Source organism: Lepidochelys olivacea, assembly GCF_965140295.1.
Source record: "Lepidochelys olivacea isolate rLepOli2 genome assembly, chromosome: 8".
In the NCBI taxonomy this organism is placed as follows: domain Eukaryota; kingdom Metazoa; phylum Chordata; order Testudines; family Cheloniidae; genus Lepidochelys; species Lepidochelys olivacea.
The window spans coordinates 16,724,704-16,745,238 of NC_140418.1; the positions used below are offsets into that span (position 1 = coordinate 16,724,704).

At 37.5% G+C, this 20,535-nt stretch overlaps 1 protein-coding gene across 2 annotated transcripts in view; it reads right to left on the minus strand.

Annotated features, from left to right (window-relative positions):
* Positions 1 to 20,535, minus strand: part of NR3C1 (nuclear receptor subfamily 3 group C member 1) — a 159,169-nt gene that overhangs the window by 18,883 nt on the left and 119,751 nt on the right. For both annotated transcript variants that reach the window (XM_084636517.1, XM_084636518.1), the window contains exons 5-6: positions 7,064 to 7,342; positions 3,650 to 3,794 (exon numbers count right to left, since the gene is read on the minus strand). In XM_084636517.1, coding sequence (XP_084492643.1) covers positions 3,650 to 3,794; positions 7,064 to 7,342 — 424 coding nt within the window. The remainder of the gene's footprint in view (positions 1 to 3,649; positions 3,795 to 7,063; positions 7,343 to 20,535) is intronic.

A 20,535-nucleotide genomic window follows, 5' to 3' on the forward strand; every position in this document is an offset into this window, starting at 1 on the left:
CAGCCATTTACAAAACATTGCCATTAAAATTGTGATAATGATAAAAAAAGCTTAGTGGCACTGTATTTTGAGTGCCCTGAATGTACCAATATTTCATAGTCTGCATGCCACAAAGGGGATGATGTTTGAGTTCATGAATAAAAGAGAAGCCAATTTCACATTTTTCATAGTAAACCTCACATTTACTTTAAGTCTGCGGGTGGTTAAACTGAATCTTGGACTGTTCTGGCCAGCAACCTCAAAGAATTTATTTACAGACTGCTTCAAACAATCAAGTGAGTCAAGAGACTTTTAATTAAAACGTCACAAAATATATTGTAATGAGTAAAAACCACAAGAAGACAAAACCAGTAAAGAAGCACAAAAGCAATAAAGAAGCTGAAGTGACTAATAAAAGGAAAGCTATAGCACACATTTAAGTTATTTTCTTGTCCTGATAGACAAATATTTTTATGCTCAAAAGCAACCAACAAGCAGTCATACTGTAATCTATAAAAAGTAACAGTGCACACTGGAAACAGCAAGCTAGCAAATAAATTAGTGCCCCTGATCATTCATCCTCAGAGTCATTAGTTTAAACAGCTAAGATCAGATGTTTTTATTATATGATTGGCTCATCTTGACTTCACATTCATCCTGGGCATTATTTTAGCATAGTGATGTCACCTCTGAAATCCATGTGCATAAGGGCCTAATTTTCAAAAGTAATGAGCACCTGCAGCTCTTCTTGCCTTGAACTGAAGTTGGGGGTGCTCGCTACTTCCAAAAATCAGGCTCTAAAAGCTTATTGTTTTCTTGTTTGGGAATACAACAGAGAAAGTGACAATCAAATTAGGTGCTAATATGCTGCATTAGGAATTCTCTAATTTGTTTTCTCCCTGGCTAGTGAACAAAATACATATCCTGCCTCCAGTGCCTCCGGTTAATTTTGGACAGGTTTAGACAACATGATGGTAAGAATGCCTGAGACCTCTACTAGTATCATCAGAGCTGCCACAATGGAAGTTTACCTGAAATAACTATTGTAGAGTATTTTGACCATTTCTATTCCATAGAAGAAATAGGTTTTAAAAGTGAGCTAAAGGAGATGGTTCCAATGAGATCCATCTAAAGTAGAAAGAAGGCATAGAGCAGTGATCTATCAGCCTTGCAAGCAAGTTACAAATTGCCCTGTAACTTCTGAATATTTTGGCATTATGTTTACAAGCAATCAAATGGTGTCAGAAATACCACATATACATCAGTCATATATTGGTTTTAATCAACTCAAATGAATGGGCAGCACCACACAATTTCTTAAATCTGCCTCCCTGTTTCTGCTTTAGCTTTTCTATCAAACACAAACAACCTCCTCTTCCCCAGCCCCCAAGTTCACTAATCCAACGAGACTTAAATCCATATGAAAGGGTTAAAAAACTAAAAAAATGTAAATATTTAAAAATCTTACCTTCAGAAGAGTCCAACAATTCAGTAGAGCACCTACCCTCAGAATGTTTTATTTAAAACTAAATACAACAACACAGTTTGACATCGATGCACAAAATTGTGTTTCGTATAGAAAAAAGGCTCTACCCCTGTTATGTTACTTATCTAAAAAGAGAGGATGGGAGAATTAGTGTTTGAAGGTACACAGTGCTAATCAAACACTATTTATCATAGTTACTATTCATCTGTTTAGGGTGACCAGATTCCCGATTTTATAGGGATAGTAGCAATATTTGGGGTTTTTTTTAAATATGGGCTCTTATTACCCTCCAACCCTTGTCCCAATTTTTCACACTTGCTATCTCGTCACCCTACATCTGTTAGATACTTACATGGCATTCTCTCACCGTAATATCTGAGATATAACACCCCTTACTCAGGGGAAGATTAAGCTGATGTGGCAGAGGCAAGCAAGAACTTAATTAAATTATTTCGGGGCAGAAACCTTTAGTACTCAACTTATTAGGATAAAAGGGTTCACAAATGTAAAAGAGCAGAACGGATATCTGTCAGACCATTGTCATGCCTTCCTAATAGTTTCTGGCCCAGCCTTCAAACAGTATATTTTGGAAATTGTTTTGGTTTTGTGATTTAAATCCCTTTGTGCTTCTCTCTAGAACCATTAAGATGAAAATATTAATATACATAAGTATTTAAAATACATAAATATTATGTTAGATAAACTGATTTACTTGACTGACCAGCCTACCTTGAAGCCATGCTAATCTGTCGAGTAACTAATGTGTTTTATATCTTTTTTCCCCATTAACCTGCCCAACTATTTTCTTCTCCTTCTATGATTATGGACTTTCAGTGAATGGCTTGATTTTTTAACCCCTTTTAAAAAAATTAAAACAATGTGCCACACTTTGCAAGACAACTTATCTGTATTCAAACTAAACACTGAAAAAAAGCGAAAAGCAAGTATGTTTAGACACACCAAGAAGCTGAAGTCTTATTTGAGTTTGAGTGGTTCTACAGTGAACTAGAAAACTTGTAGGAACTGTTACAAAGAGAAAGTCTTTCGAAAACATGTACCCACAGAACAGATACCTTTGTTTTGAAATAAGGCTAGTGTGTATACCCAAATCTGATTTTAAAGCTACAAAAATTGTTCTGCATTTTATCATCAAAATATCAAAAACTAAAAAAGTTAGAACTAGGTTAGACGTAAAGCCTAATGTTATACTTATATAAGGTATGGGCCTGATTCTCTTCTAGACCAATGTTATATGCTAGTGTAACTCCACTGTCTTAACTGGATTTGCTCAAAATTTACAGTAAAGCAATCAGAAAAGTATAAGGCCCCATAAGTACAAGAGAAAAAAAGTCCTAATGCTCTAGCAAATTACTCAAAAAAAATTGCACAATAAGAACAACGAGTGTTTCCTGAAAATGGATAAAACTGGTTAGAAAAGAGCATTATCCTGGGCACAAGATTTGTCTATAAACTTTGACTTTCTGCAATCTGCAGTTTTACAGTAGATTCCTATTAGGGAGTTCAAAACAGAACAGCTGTGGAATTACAAACAGCAATCTACTTGTAGAATAAGGGTGACACAGAAGCATAATTAGTTAGCTACACAATTCTTTAAATTGTGTTTTGTAAAAATTTTTTTTATGGGTTCAAATTATGCAAACATTTTAACTATATACCAGCAGCTAGATCAACAGTACCATAAATGCCACCAACTGATTTAACTGATCAGTTCAGTGACAATGATAGTATTATTGTTTAGGAGTTTATTCCATTTGCCAGTCTTCTTTTTTTGACAAAGAATTTTAACAGAAATATCCTGTTAGCATCATTTTTTCCTGAACCTTTAGAACTAATTATTGTAATGAATGATGCAGCTGCATCAACAAAATAGAATCCATTCACCCATCAATCCTCCCCCCCACTCTAGACAGAAACACAAACTTTCAGCTAGTTCTAAAAGACCATTAGTTCATTTGACTTATTTAAAAGGAAACTAACATGTGCTAAAAGGAAACTGATTTTGCAGGCAAAATGTCAGTACAGTGATTCTTTGCACAACTTTGTTACCCAGTGACATACATTAGTAGGATTTACTCTCTATAAAAAATACTTATGGCAGAAAAATGTTTCAGGGAGTTTAATACAGCTCTGGCATATGGGGAAAATGACTCATACACTACTTACTCATTAATAATCAGATCTGGTGCAAAACACAGCAGGTTTCCATTTGACTGTTTATATGATCTCCATCCTAGAGCAAAAGCCATCAGGAACATCCATGAGTACTGCAGAAGGGTCATTTGGTCGTCCAAATGTAAATTTCGGAAACCTAAAAAATACAAAATATAACAGTATAGGCAGTGAACAAGTAACGCTTAGGAAATGCTCCTTTTCAAATCTATCAAACAAATCATCAGTACAAATAAAAGTGTTATTAATACACAGCAGTATTTTAAAATGTGTTTCATATTATTTTCTTTAGTTGCAGTGGTGCATGGAGACTTGAAGACATCAAAATTGTGTGTTGAACTGCAATGAACAGATATAATCAAGTACTTCTGTATTTTATGTTGTTAGATGCTAAATAATCTGATCTAACTAAAAGTGCATCTGTATACTGAGAAAGAACAGACTGCACTTGTGGTGGTAGGGAAGATGAAGACGTGAGATTAGAAAAACTAACAGTGCGTCTCTTACCTGCAAATTCTTGCTGTTGATCAAAGTAATATACAAAACTTCAGCATAATTTTAAAGTTACCAAGATTACATTCAGCTGCTTAGCATACGACTGTAATGTATCTTTTATTAGTCTACAAAATTTTTTGCCTATGCAGACTAAACAGTGCCCACCCACAGGACCCAGCTTAATGTGGTTATAGTCACAATCTCTTTGCCAGTCTTCGGACTTTGGAAGTCTTTAACATAACTAAATTCTTGAGCTGGTTTGAATTTGTGGCCTTCCGCAGTTTTAATTACACAGAATACAGAAATGTACTGAAAAGGATAAGTAGCAGAAAAGATAACATTTATACCTTAATTTTAAAAAATATTATATATTATTCCTGAGTACATATACACACTCCACCCCTAACCTCCAGGTGATTGTTTCCTCCTGGAAGAGTATGTGTCACTCGGAGATCGCTTGAAAACTACTACAGAAATCAGAAGAGAGTGTAATATTAAAAGTTCAGAAAATGTTATTTTTCCATGTAATTGGAAATGAAGGTGAATGAAAAATATCCTACAAGTGATTAATTAAGTTAATGTATTTCCTCATAACCAGACAAAACTGGTTCAAGTGTCTTGTGTAAATATTACAGTAACTTCAGACTGAAGTCCACTGGCTTTATTTTAAACTTTTATTCAACAGTAGTTTTACACAGTAGTCACAAATCACAGAATATGTACCATGTTACTCATTGTCACTAACTGCCTGTAACATTATAGCAACATACAGAATGAACAGGGCCAACAAAAATAATGAAGAAATGTGTTATATCTTAAAATTGCTCCCGAGCAGATTTAAAATGTAGACAGCTTTTAATCTACAGTGGTAGCTCATATCAAGCCCTGGCTGCTTTTAACAAGATTTTCTGCCACACCGAGTCCTTATTAAAATTTAGACTCAAGTTCACTTTATTTAATATCATCAGATACTTGACATCCCAAAAAGGTCACTTCAGTGCTATTTCCTTAAGATGTTTAAAATGATAATATCTGGTGAATTAATATGCCCAAATTATATAGCCTCTCAATCTGGTCTACTCCAAAATAAAGGCTGGCAGCTTTGAAGGTAGGAAACCCCCCCTCCATATTGCTACTTTTAAGACTTAGTAATACTGTTTAGAACTCATTTCAAAACTATTGGGTCAAACCTCGAGGTCCTTACTCAAACATTGCTCAGTCAAAACTCCTCTGAAGTAAAAACTTCAGGATACAGCTCATTTTATTTTCCATACATTTATTTCATCGTTCTTTATTGTTAACTAACGATACTAGGGCTAACAAAATGATCTTTGTTCCTTATCAGTTCCATCTGCTTGCATTGGTTATTTCCCACCTGAGACACTAGTCCTCTGGACATCATAAACATTTCCACAGCAACTAACTGTGATATCCCAAATGGAGGACTACTATGATTTCTGCAGGGGTGCCAGAAATCAAAGTAAGTAAACACAGTAAAATGAAAGACTGTTGTGAAGAAAAGCTTTAGTGATAGATTGATCAAGAAAAGGAAGACAAAAAGTCCTGTTATGATCAGAACAGTTACCAGTAATAATATTATTATTATTAAATTAATAGAGTGGCCTTTCAAGGAGTATCATCTTCTGTAAGACTAAGAGCTTGTCTACCTGGGGAAATTAACTTGAATAGTTCCTCATGTGGACACACTAATTCAGAATAAAAAGTGTGCTTCCAAAGCAAAGTGTTTATCCTGGAATAAAGTCACTTTTATCCCAGACTAGATAGCATCCACCCAACAGTTTTGTTATGCTAACTTCACACCTTTACTTTATTCAAATTATTTTCCCAGCGTAGACAAGCCAGAAAGGACGCTTCAATCTCCCTATTCCAGCATAAATGTTTGAATCTAGTCTTTCCTTGTAACTCCAAATAGGTTTATTTTCAAAAAAAGGTGAGACCATCATGTAAAATTAGAGGGCAAGTTACGTTACATCTTTACTTATGTGTACATTGTATGTCACCCTTTAGATTTATTTATGGAAACAGGTGGCTAATAGCACTGGCTAGAGCCAAACACAGCAGAAGCAGGTGTGACAGTTTTCCTGTTTATAGCTCTCCCAGATGCTCAACGGCACCACATTTCAGTCTGTCTGAGGACCATGCAATAGGATGCTATGCATGATGTCAGAACTTGAGGACTCATTTTAGCTACCTGTTTCCTGACGTGAAAGAAAGCCAAAGCAAGCTGTAAATGCAACATCCTTACTGACTTACAAATGGGAGGCATATTGGCAATTCTCCTTTAAAAGTCCCATGTAACACACCCAATTTTGTGGAAGCAGCTATGGTGCCTGAACAAAATGGAATATCAGGCTTTACTCCTGGCCTGGGATTAGAGATGGCAATGACTGTTTCCATTCAGGTAGGAAGGATGGGCAGAGTGGAGGAAGCGTGAGGACAAAGTAGCTATGGAGACAAAAAGATACAGGACAATTCCGTTAAGGAGAAGGGGATCAGATGGGTTGCTCCCTGAATCATGGGAACCCTCTTGCTAAAAATTAATAACGAAGCACTGCATTCAAAACTGCTGTGGAAACAGACCCAGGAACACTTCTCTTTTTCTGTGTTAGTGTTTTTAAAAAAGATTTGTGTTGTGTGTGTATTTTATCTCACAGGGACTGAAGAGTCCAACCTAATTTAACCTCAAATTGTAATCAAAGAAATCAAAAAGAGATTTTGGGTCTGTTTTATGTCTGTTTTGTTGATAGGTATTTGAAACATAATTTATCTAAGACATTAATCAATAAGAGTTAGTTCAGAAAAGTATGGAAGGAAAGCATCAAAGTAAAAGACAAAATACTATAATTTGGGACAAAAACTGACATCTTTTACAAAACAACATCTCTGTATTACCTGGTATTGCCTTTGCCCATTTTACTGCAGCTACCACTTGCCTTCCTCCTAACATGTTGAGAGTTGACATTATACGCCATGTTGAGTCAGGTAGAGTACTGTCGTAGCCCGAATACAGAACTTCCGGCTCAATGACTTCCAGCAGGGAAACCAGGGTAGGGGTTAGCTGCGGCAGAGATGCAGGAACTATACTCTTGCTTACTGGACTTTCAGAAGCATCCCTCGTTGCTGTCACATTGGACTGCTGAATTCCTTTGATCTTCTTCTTTGTTTTTCGAGCTAGGGAAGATTTTAGAAATTACATGTTAATTAAGGAATCTACAAAGTAAAAAAAAAAAAGATAGGAAGTGCTGCTCATGCAGGGAATACTCCTTTTTCTTTACATTAGTCATTGGCAACTTCTAAAATATTTTTTCATAGGTTTTTGTAAAAATTTGCATCAGTGAAATGCAGCTAAATCCCTGTTGTAAACTGATTTATCTCAGAGATTTCTAAGAAAGGAGAAGTCACGTTAATGTATCAGAGATGCAGAACAAGGTAGACAGACTAATGTGGGGCTGCAAACTGTATTGGGTGTGACTGCTGGATTTCAATGAGACTTCTCATAATACTGAGCCCCACTTAGTACTAACTGTTTGCAGGACTGGGCACTTTATCATATGCTGAATATGTGAACTACAGAAAACACACAGAAGAAAGGAAAACTGTATTTTATAAATAGAATGCTACTGAATACTCAGAGCCAGGAAAAACATTTTTGGGGGATGACACTGGGCAAGAGAAGAGAATTTTCTCTGGCATCCCTCCTGCAAACAAATTATTGCTGCAGTAATTAAACAGTAAATAAAATTCATATGATATACCAGATAAACACAGCATAAGCAACACATTGCCAGAGATGTCTGCTCTAAAATAGAAAGCCTATTTATTAGTGTATCAAAAGTAACTGAGTCTCCTGCTTCCCTTTTGACTCCCCAGAATGTAGACTGCCAACTGTGTAGATTATTTAGTAAATTTTTTGCAGTACAGGAAATTAACTGAAACAATTCTTTTCTGAAGTCTGCATCTTGGTCCATACAGGGGTCCCACAGATACACCAACAGCACATAATAATGCCACTTGTGTAACTTCTAAGAGGGGGAGGGACATAATTTCTGTCCTCTTATAATTTGACTCACCACCACTGCAGAGTAACATAAAATACAACACAGATATAATATGAGACTGTGGTTTTCTCATTTAATTGTGTCCGTTCCATTGTCCAGATGATTATGAATTGTGGATTATGACAGAAATGGTCTCAATTACTATTTTGAAAGCATACAATGATATAAAAAGATGCCACAAGCGCAAGTCTGATCTGCCATGAATGGCAAATGAATACATAATACAGAGCCTGCCTAGTTATTCAAAAACCTCAGTTTTAAATTCAGTAACTTTTCAATTATTTTATTTCTACCCATGCTGTAGGTAACATAAGTTTGTCATGGACAGACAAGTTACTTGCACTGAATATTGGAAGTAAATTGATATTACTTTTAAAAACATTGCATGACCATACTAAATGTCTACGGAACAAAACTTAAGGATATGTGATGAGTGGATAATTTTATTATATCTCCACGCCAACTAGTGCCTGGATTATAACTAATGCATTATTAGAAAATGTATCAGATAACTCAGTAACTTTACAGTTTCAAATTTTTGGAGGTAATATATACTAAAAAGAAATTAATTGAAAAAATGTTAAGGCAACGGTATGGCAGGCTTTGCAACAGAACAAAATTCAGAAAATGCAAAAGTTTAGATTTATAATATGATGGGTATTTTGTGGGAATGAAAAAGACTTTTAGTTTTTTAAATGAAAAATAGTTTCATACACTACACATGGTCCAGAATCCCGTTTGTGGTTTACAATCACATTTTCTTATTTTTTTAAAATGCTCTCTCCCCTGCTCTTTAAAAGGCCCAAAACAAACATAACAGCTTGATCTTGCAAAAATAAAGGGCCTGAATTTTAACTCTTACTACACTGGTGTAGAGTTACTTACCTGAATAATTAATGCTACTCACATCAGTGTGAGTAAGGGGTTCAAAATCTCTTTCTTATGCAAGTGAGTGTGTGCAAGTGTTTGCAGATTAGGCATAAGTGACTATCTGGACAATAAAGTGAAATTGACAAAACACAAATTGTCAAAAGCCCAAAGTAAACAAGAGAAATATATCATTTTCTACAATTTTTCAGTTCTGATATTTCAGTGTTGCTTAGTAGTATGTGAGGTAATATAATTTTCAAGGAGAAGCATCATTTTAAAGTTGACTGTGTCTATTTATGTAACAACTTAGAATTGGAATTAATTATACAAGTACTGCAATTTTTTTTTTTTACACCATGATTTTCTACTGTCCCAGATGCGGAGGCAGTGCTTTACGGAAGGATTTATCCATGTGCAAATGAACAAGATATTTAAAATCTCTCTCATGCAAATTATTGCAGCAGCAACCTCTGTGCCTGTCAAGCTAAACAAGTAAAATGTATAGTGAAGCAACAAAGGGGAGCAGTTAGGTACTACTACTGTGTGAAAAAGATAACACTTCTGAACACAGAGGCCTGGTGTACGCTGGGAGGAAGATGGGGAGGAGAAAATAATGGAAATCAATTTTGCAAATTTAGCTATGGGTAATCCCAAACAGATGTTATAATTATTTTTTATTTAGAACAATTTCAGAAATTACCACAAAAACTACATTAAAAGAATGTTATTAAGGTTGCATGGTCAAGCACTCACAAGTTAGGAGATACCACAATTAAAGGTTCCATATACAACCGTAATTTTCCGCTCCCCTCTCGTCTCTGCACATTATGATACAGTCTTTACTTACATGATTATATACTATTTTTTTCATGGGACCCTTGCCTCATTTAGTGCACAGGATGAACTTTGCCCAGCCAGTCCCAACTCCCTGTCCCCAGTGTCCTTGTCCAGACAGTTCCAGTTCTCCCATCCTGACTACTCGTCCGATTCCACCCCACTGCTGAGCTGTTTCCCTTTCCACATTCCTCATCTAATCTTAGAGCCATACCCACTCTCTCCCTCAGCTCCTTGTCCCAATCCCCCCCCTCGCCTGCCTGGCTCCTCGTCCCACATTCTTTGTGAAGCCACTCAGAGTTCTCCCCCAGTTCCTTGTCTGATGTCTACTCTTCCTCAAACCCTATTCTCCACCCACTAGTTCTTAGTCTCAGTCTCTTTGCCCTACCTTCCCCTCCTCCCAGCTCAGTCCCAGTTTCTCTCTTTCCTGCTCTCCATGTCTCAATATATTCCTTCCCCTCCCCCTCCCCCACAGTCTGGCTTTTATTTCTTCATTAATTGAATTAAAGATCTTCCTTCTCCATGATACCTGGGTGCCAGGGTTGAGTCAGTGAGAGCTCAGGAGAGAGACGCTCCCTGTTCTCAGTTCCACTGTCTGGCTCTACCCAGATCCAAACCAGCTGGGAGCAGCCATAAGAGGGAAAGTCTGGATTTGTTCCTGTCCACATGCACAGGCCCATTACATGTAAGAGCTGTAGGGCGGTGGCGCATGCAGAATCTGGTCAGCACTAAAAGAGGCTCAAGTATGCTTAGAGAAGACAGTCTTCTGAGATTTAACTGCTAAAATGGACAAGTCTCTATGATGCATGTGCAAATTGACTTTTTCAAAGTCTTACAACTTGGCCAAATCAGGGCACATTTTCACAATGATGACAAAAGGCACACTCCTGACACAAAGGCCACCCACTTGTCAAGTTTCAAGCCTCTGTTCCAAATCCAGACAGTATTACAGATGTTAAAAGAAAGGGACTTAAGAACTTTTTCATGTGGGCAAAACAGCATATTTTTTTCCTAGCCTCATTCTCAGAAATGACTAAAATATTTTGGCTTAAATTTTTCACAAATATTCAGTCCGAGGCATGCACCTGTCATGGAAAATTTCAGCCTAAACAGCTGAAGTTTGGCAAAGCAATAAGCAACTCAAAACAGGGTCTTTTATAGTAGAAAGTGTCAAGAAACCTGCCTATAATAACGTGCCAATATTACCCATGAAAAAGAGAAATGTTGAGGTAATGTATGTTTTTTCAGTACACTGTTTTTAAACATGCATCTTCTGTAAGACATAGCATTGGGTTTCTCAACTGTTTACACAGACGTGTCTTCATATAGATATTGTCTGATGGACCAACTGCCCTCTTGTTCACAAATTGCACATCATCACTGACAACTAAAGAGGTTTCCCAAGTATTAGAGTCTCTTTTCAGTTTACTGCTATTAAAACTGATTTGTTTCCAAAGACTTTTACTGTCTCTGCTGTTTAAGAGGATTGTGTTTAAGAGGATTAGAGTGACTGACTCCAAAACGACTGTTTGTAAATGTTGCCCCAATCAGTAGGGGGTTTCCCTTCATAGTCATATTAAAGATCTGGAATGAAAAAATATTTTCTCTAGATGTTCTCCTGTGGTAGCATACCATGCCTTTATTAGTACCTAATCTCAAAAGGTACTCAGTTCCCAACATTCTCATTAATTTAAATGGCAACTGTAGGTGTTCAGCAACTCTCAAGATTAAGCCTGCAGCTATAGCCTGAAACCGGATTTGATATATAGTGTTCCCATTTGGTTAGTAAGATCAGAACTTTAAATTATATCAGAATTTGGTGTAAACAGGCATAATTTTCACTGACTTACTTCTCACAAGCTACAGTTGTTTACACCAGCACAGATTATGGCAAACACAAACTTTAAGTGGATAAAGATGATGGTCTGAGATTAATAGTTAGCCTCAGGTCTAAATTAATTAACAAATTACCCATTTAATAAGTTTAAAAATTCCTACTGTCTCAACAGTTGACATTAATGAAACAATTTTGCCTTCCTGGAATTTCCAATACACAATATCATACATTATGCATACGCAAATGTTCTCTTTCGCATACTTTTTACTTGTTTAATTGCTCACTAAATCTGAGTAAACATTCATGACACTAGCAAAAACAGAATCAACAGCAATAAAACTGAAAGCAGAAGAAAAGCAAAAATTGGCAGGTTGAGCTGCAGATGGTTTACAAAAAGAAAAGGAGTACTTGTGGCACCTATCCGATGAAGTGAGCTGTAGCTCACGAAAGCTCATGCTCAAATAAATTGGTTAGTCTCTAAGGTGCCACAAGTACTCCTTTTCTTTTTGCGAATACAGACTAACACGGCTGTTACTCTGAAAGATGGTTTACATACTTTTAAAATTAAAAATACAACAACAGAACCAATATATAACAAAGTAAAAAGTCTATCCAAATCAGAGACAAGGAATATCCATCACCACTACAAAATGGGAACTATGGCCTAAATTTTCTGGACACATTCTTGTGATCGTGGTTGCTTCAATTTCTGGGAATCCAACTTGAGACACCTTAAAGTGGCCTGATATTTATGGAGTGTTAAGCACTTTCCCTCTTAAAAGAAATATTGAGCTTCTTTAAAATGTGTTCGCCCAGAAAAGAGACAACCCCCGCCCCAACCTCCCTCCCCACTAGCCATTTTTGAATATATTACTTGAATATTCAAGTTTTTGAAAGGAAAATGAGACAATTTTCCATAGCACTCAGGGCACTGGAAATGTCAATTTTTTTCAAGTTTTTGAACTTGAAAAAAAAAAAAGATATGAATAATGTTACAGTGGTCAAGAGGAAACCAACTGATGAGAGGAAACAAGGGCACCCAAGGGCACCCAAGAGAAACCTTAAGACCCATACTTAGCAGGGAGGGCAGAATAGAACAGATTACCTCAATGCCACAGAGCAGATGGACGCAGCAGTTAATAATACAGAGGGATTCAAGAGCGTAGTTACTGCCATGTGCCAACACTAGTGTGAGAAGAATGTAAATAATAATGTAATGCCTACAGGATAGTTTATTAAACCGAGCAGAATTTATCATTTTTAAAAGCAATGCCCCCTCCCCAATATTTGAAATCTGCTGGATCATTTCATTATTCAAAATTTAGTTGTCTTGTCTGAGATGTTTATTTCCCTTCCTTTCACATACAATTTCCCCAAAATTTTTCATTTATTTTGATAACCTACCTTTCTAGTAAGTTGTAAAAAACACATTTTCTATAATGTTTATGGATGGTTGCAACAAGAAAATTGAAGTCAAAAATTCCAGCTGGTGTACGAAAATGTACCCTCAAAAATTTGCACGTGGCCTTTTTAAACAAGCAAATAAGGTCAAATTTGTACTCACTATAGGAGTCTTGCTGAAAAGTTGGCCCTTGAGGTTCAGTGCTTAAACTGTCATAGTGGGGCAGAATTGTATTAGAAAGAGAAAAAAATTAACCTGTAAGTGCAAGTTACTGCACCCTATTAAAGGATATATCAGTTATAAACGGACTATACTTGATCTTAGCTAAAAAACTGAGATGATATTTAGATGTTTATTTTGATTAATTTTGCTGTGTTTTTAGAAATACAGTTTAAATATTTTTCACATCTGGAATGGGCTAAGCAGGGATCTTCTGAGGGAACAAAATGTTTGCAGTTCACTTTTAAAACATATTACTAATTTATGTTTTTCAGAAGAAATGCTTAACAATAAGCATAGTGGTAGTCTGGGATAAGCATCTTTACTGACAAAAATCCATACGTCTTTACTCGTATATCATAGCTAGTCAGCTAATTCACATTTGAAATCAATAGCTGCCTCTTATTTTATCTCTGTTTGCCACCAACACTCATTCTGGCATGGACAAAGCATGTAGGAAGGATTACAATGGTCAGAGAACATTTTTGTTCAGTAGGAAAAATAAATACAATGAAAATGAAAACTATGAAACTTCAGTGAGGAGTCCAACAGCAAGATTTTCTATCTATTGCATCATATACTTCTAATATTTTCTCCTTTGGTTTTAAAGATCTGTTTGTATTCTAAAAAGCCTTTAGCTCTGTTCAGCCAATCAGGTTACTCAACTCCTTAAATATACTGAACTCTAGAATAAGAGCGGTCATTTTTCCATGATGCTTTTTGGGGAAGATCATCAATTAACTTCAGCAAAATTCAGCAGCAACACTGATTTGTTTTTACTGAATCACCTTTGTATGTCCAGACTTTTGCTGCATTAAGATTTTGTTCACTCATTAAGATAGCAGTCAGGGATGTAGAAATGTGCTTCAAAACATGAAAGTGCACTTATACTCTGTTGGTGTCTGATGGCACCATCAGATGGTAACGTAGCTTCCCAGGCTTGTTCTCTTTGAGTAATTCCCTAGTAAAAGTTTAAAGTAATGGTGTCCCCCACTCCCAACTACCAGCCCAGCAAATTCACCCTGAAATCTGGAGGTCAAATTCCTAAATATACATCAGTTGCTCCTGTCTTTGATGGGTATGCACACGTGTAACTGAAGGGTTGATTTTGAGCATATAATCAGAGTGCAAGGTAACAATTCTGTTGATGAATTGTGAGATAGCAGCACTGCTATGATAGCCATTTTGTTCTAACACAAGTCAAAAAATTTTATTCTCAATACAAAGGTGAGCAGATAAGACTCTATAAAAGGACAGGAATCACCTCTCAAGTAAGAAGGTGCCATTTACACAGTCACTTTTAAGAGTAAGCCTCACTTCCACAAGCATTCAAAGAAGCATTTTTCATCCTTGCACCTGAAGAAGATTACAAACTGCCAAGAGAAATCTACGAGTGATACTGCTTTGTATTTGGCTGCCATGCTCTTTGTGTACTGGAAACAAATTTATCATAGGCTTTGTGGGCTTATGCCAGATTGCTAGTTTCCTAAAGGCATATATTATCTCATTGTTTTCTTGTACTCCCCTGTAAGTCTGTATGTATCTGCTGTCTCTCAAGTTAGACTGTAAGATCTTTGGGGCAGGGTCAGTCTTTGTTAGGGTGACCAGATGTCCCAAATTTATAGGGACAATCCTAATATTCAGGGCTGTGTCTTATATAGATGCCTATTACCCCATGTCCCCGTCCCGATTTTTCATACTTGCTCCCTGGCCACCCTAGTCTTTGTGTTCTGTGTTTGGACAACGGGGTGCTGATCCATGAATGGGGCAGGCACCACAGTAATACAAGTAATAAATAATAATAATACATAACATTACAAAAAACTACATTAAAAAAATTAGGTTTGGAAAATCAAGAACCAAAAACTTAGGAAATCCCAGAATTAATATTATTGGTGCTCTCATTTCAGGTGCCTGGACCTCGCATGGCCCACAGCAGCCCAGAACTATAATTACAGGAAAAGTCCTGCTCAGCCCCAGGCTGAATCACGCTTAGTGTGGATGAAATCTTCAGGGAATTTAGCTGCTAAAAATCTAAGAAGTCTACTGAGCATGCACAAACTGCGATTTTTCAAAGGCCTATAACTTGGCCAAATTTTGGGTAGATTTTCTAAGCAAAGCACATCTATGATACAAAAGTTGCCACCATCTCTAATCATGTACCACCCATATTTCAAGTCTCTACAGCAAAGCGAGGGGGGTACTAGACCTTTTAAAAGAAAAGATTGTCAGAATTTCTTAATATGGGCAAAACAATGTTAAAAAATTTAAAAAATAAATTCACCCTGAGGCAGCCACTTGGCACAGAAAATGTAAGTCCAAACTGTTAGAATATGGCAGAAGTCGTAAGCATCTGAAAAAAATAATGGGGAAGTTTAATAATAGGTTGTGCTACTGTCCCCACGTTAACGTTATAGGTTAGGGGTTCTCAAACTGGGGGTCGGGACCCCGCAGCGGGTCCTGAGGTTATTACATGGGGGATCACGAGCTGTCAGCCTCCATCCCAAACCCAGTTCGCCTCCAGCATTTATAATGGTGTTAAATATATAAAAAAGTGTTTTTAATTTATAAGGGGGGGGGTCGCACTCAGAGGCTTGCTATGTGAAAGGGCTCACCAGTACAAAATTTGAGAACCACTGTTATAGGTGGTAATGCTAGCAACACCTACAATTAAAGTTGCCCAACACTTCCCAATACAAACCCTTATTTTCAGCTGCTTATAAGTGTGGGTCAAATCTTTTTCCTAATGATGGCAAAAATCCCCACTGACTTCAACGGGGCCAGGACTTCTGTTTATAGATAACTAGATAAAACACAAAAACACCCACTAAAATATGTGGGCTTTTACTGTGTAATCATCAAGGTGTGAAATTATAAAAACCATGGAAATGTACAGCTGAAAGGTAGAGGTTATTTATATTTAGTCCAGTGCCCTGTGCTGAAGCAGAACCAAAGAATCTAAACTATCCCTGACTGATGTTTGTCAAGCTTGTTCTTAAAAACCTCGAGTGAGGGGGATTCCACAACCTACTTTGGAAGCTATTCAAGAGCTTAACTACCCTCACAGCTAGAAAGTTTCCCCTAATATCTAACTTAAATCTCCCCTTGCTGCAGATTAAGCCCATTACTTTTTGTCCTATCTTCAGTGGACACGGAGACAATTGATCACCATCCCCTTTATAAAAACCCTTAACATATTTGAAAACTGTTACGAGGGCCTGCCTCAGCCTCTTTTTCTCAAGACTAAACATATGCAGTTTTTTTAACCTTTCTCATAAAAGTTTTAGAAAAGTTTTTATCATTGGTGGTTGCTCTCCTCTGAACTTTCTCCAGTTTCGCTACATCTTATTTAAAGTGTGACTACCAAAACTGGACAATACTCCAGTTGAGGCCTCGCAAGTGTCAAGGGGAGCAGGACAATTACCTCCTGTGTCTTATACATGACATTTCTGTTAATACACCCCCAAATGATTTTAGCCTTTTTAGCAACTACATCACATTGTTTGATCATGTTCAATTTGTAATCCACTATAATTCCCAAATTCTTTACTGCAGTACTATCACTTATCCACTTATCCCCCATTTTGTAGTTGTGATTTTTCCTTCTTAAGTGTAGTACTTTGCATTTGTCTTTACCAAATTTTACCTTGTTGGTTTCAGACCAATTCTCCAATTTATCAAGGTCATTTTGAATTTTAATCCTGTTCTCCAAAGCGCTAGCAACCCCTCTCAGCTTGGTGTCAGTTGAAAATATATATGCACATTTTCGTCCCATTATCTAGGTCTTTAATGAAAATATTGAACAAACCTAGGACATATCCCTGTAGGACCCAGGTAGATAAATGCTCCCAGTGTGACAATTAACCATACCTACTCTATGTACAATTTTTCAACCAGTTGTGCACCCATCTTATAGTAAATTTCATCGAGCCCATATTTCCCTAGTTTGCTTAGGAGAATGTCTTGGGGGACTCAATTGTAAATCTTACTCAAAATCAAGATATATCATGTCTATGGTTTCCCCTCATCCACTACACCAGTAACCCTGTCAAAGATGCAAATCCAGGGTTTCAAGAAACTTTCCCATAAAGACTGTCCCCTGTACTGTTTGGTTTTGCTCCTGTTTTATTTATTTGGAATCTTCCTCTTTTTTCTTTTCTTTTGCTCTTCAATTTCAGTCCTCTGTTCTAATTCTTGACTCATTTCTACCTTCTTTTTTCTTTATCAATAAAGTTCTGGGTAACTCTTCAGCCCCGTCATTGTGGTAAAGCCTTTACAAAAAGCTACTGGGGGAAGTCATGATTAAGGCTGTTTTAGTCATGGGTATTTTTAGTAAAAGTCATGAACAGGTCATGGACAATGAACAAAAATTCACAGCCTGTGACCTGTCCAAGACTTGTACTATAAATATCCCTAACTAAAACTTCAGCCACGGGGCCGCACGTGCTCTGGGGCGAGTGATCCAAGGTGGCGAGGGTGCTTGGGGGGTGGGGCGGTTCAGGGGCGCTGCAGGTGCTGGGGGTGTGGCCCATAACACCTGCTGGTGCTGAGGGGGAAGAGGGATAGGCCGCAACGCACAGCTCAGGACCACTACTAGTGATCGGGGGGAGGGGGAATTTGCTGGGGCTGGTAGGCTCCCTACCTGGCTCTGCGTGTCCCTGCAGCTCTTAGTGGGAGGGAAGGCCAGGTGGGCTCCCCGCGCTGCTCCCGTCACAAGCTCCGGCTCCACAGGTCCCATTGACTGGGAACCCCAGTCAATGGGAGCTGCAGGGGTGGGGCCTGTGTGCGCAGACAGTACGCAGAGTGCCCTGGCCCCATTGGGAGCTGCAGGGACATGCTAGCCACTTCTGGGGAGCCCCTCACTGAGGTTAGCACTGTCCCACACCCCAACCCCCTGCCCCAGCCATAAGCCCCCTCCCACACCCAAACTGCACCAGCGCCGGCCGCTGCAGAAGTCATGGATGTCATGGAAAGTCACAGAATCTGTGACCTCTGTGACAGACACACAGCCTTAGTCATGATCACAGAGGGAGAGACAATCCTTAAGGCAATTGGATCCAGTCCCCATGGGGGGGATTTGAATATGAGGACAGAGAGATTGATATGAACACTGTTTTCAATAGGAAGTCAGTGCAGAAAAGAGAACTGGGGGATCGTGCCCGTATGTATCTGTTGTAAAAATTTAGAGCTGTGTGTCTTAATTTCACTGAAACTTCTACCTGTGTTGTTTCAATAGCTCTCCCAAGGGTTTTACACAGATGCTGAACAACAGGGAGATGATTCAAGTCCTGTCTAGGCTCAATGAATCAGAACAAATGTCACCCTTCATGCAATTATTTACACGCCTTTCACTACAACTCTATCAAATCATTTAATTTTAAAAATACTATCAATACCTTCCTGCAAATAATTCCTTTACCTTCTCTATACAGGACATCCCTACTGGCTAGTGGAATGTTCTGTCAGATTTCTTTTCTTCTGCCTAAATCTTTAGTCATACTGAACATCACTTCCTGCTAATAAATGCAATTTAAAAATGAACTGGAGAGTTTTACTTTAAAAGTTAACAAAAATCAAAAACAGATTGTGTGCTTACACGGTGGTGCATTTCTTGAATACAAAACACTCCTCAACTCTGTATCACTTTTCAATTTTCCATTTGGCCTCAAATCCAAGCATTTTTGTTTTTCTTGCTATTTAATTCTGTTTTTCAGACTTAAAAAATGGTAGTTTTCAAAGCACTAAATTAATGTTTAACTCCTGGTTACAGATATATATTTTAAATAAAGAAAAACTGATGAATTTTGCTGAATCTCGTGAAGTTACCTACAGCACCTGGAACTTCAAGGGTGTGCATCTGCACATGTTCATAAGACACTAACTTTTAGTCACTGAATGCCATTTTTATGTTTAATGACACAGTTACTGTTAATCAGGTTAAATGGGATAGATTTATGGAACAGTCTAACACTAGCTGCAACCTGAGTTCTGATTTGTTACAGCTTCCATTAACCTATTTTGCACTTATCTGACTCCCTTTTCCATAGCAGAAATGAAGCACCACATCTGACAGATTACAGTCCGTGGTATAAGAAGAAAAGTACATTAATCAAATTAAAGATTGGACTGAAAAAGCTGTGCTATCTATAACTGCAATAATTCTGAAGCAGCAAAGCATGACAGACAACAATAAACCTTCAATGTTCAGCAGCTATGAGTCCTGGAGATCTTTACTGCCTTGTCCTCACTACGTCATTTTGGGCCTATCACTTTATAATAAAACTGCTTGGCTCCAGGTAAAAAAATCTGATGGGCTGGAGAATATTTCTTAAGGTTAAAATAATAAGAAATGTAAAATACATGTCTCTTGACACTTCTCCCCTACATCTAAGGCAGCCAACTATTTCTAGCACAAAAATATAGCTTTACCCAAAACAAAGGTTTATTACTAAAATGATCAATACAAAAAATTGAGTTTGACAAACTCTAGAAATTTACAGGTTTCAGAGTAGCAGCCGTGTTAGTCTGTATCCGCAAAAAGAAAAGGAGTACTTGTGGCACCTTAGAGACTAACAAATTTATTTGAGCATAAGCTTTTGTGAGCTACAGCTCACTTCATCGGATGCATGCCTATTTAAAATTTACAGTAAATGTTTCTTGCTACAGTAATATTTATGTCTTGTTTACACAAAAAAGTTAATCTGGAATAAAGTGGAGAGTGAATTTAAATATGTTCTGCAACTATGAATTAGGATTTTTTTCTTCTATGAATTACTGAATATAAGAACATAAGAACGGCCCCAAAGATCTATCTAGCCCAGTATCCTGTCTTCCGACAATGGCCAATGCCAGGTGCTTCAGAGTGAATGAATAGAATAGGTAATCATCAAGTGATCCATTCCCTATTGCCCATTTCCAGCTTCTGGCAAACAGATGCTAGGGACACCATTCCTGCCCATCCTGGAATTATCCTCTATGAATTTATCTAGTTCTTTTTTGAACCCTGTTATAGTCTTGGCCTTCACACCACCCTCTGGCAAGGAGTTCCACGGGTGCATTTTGTGAAGAAATACTTTCTTTTGTTTGTTTTAAACCAGCTGTTTATTAATTTCATTTGGTGACTCCTAGTTCTTGTGTTATGAGG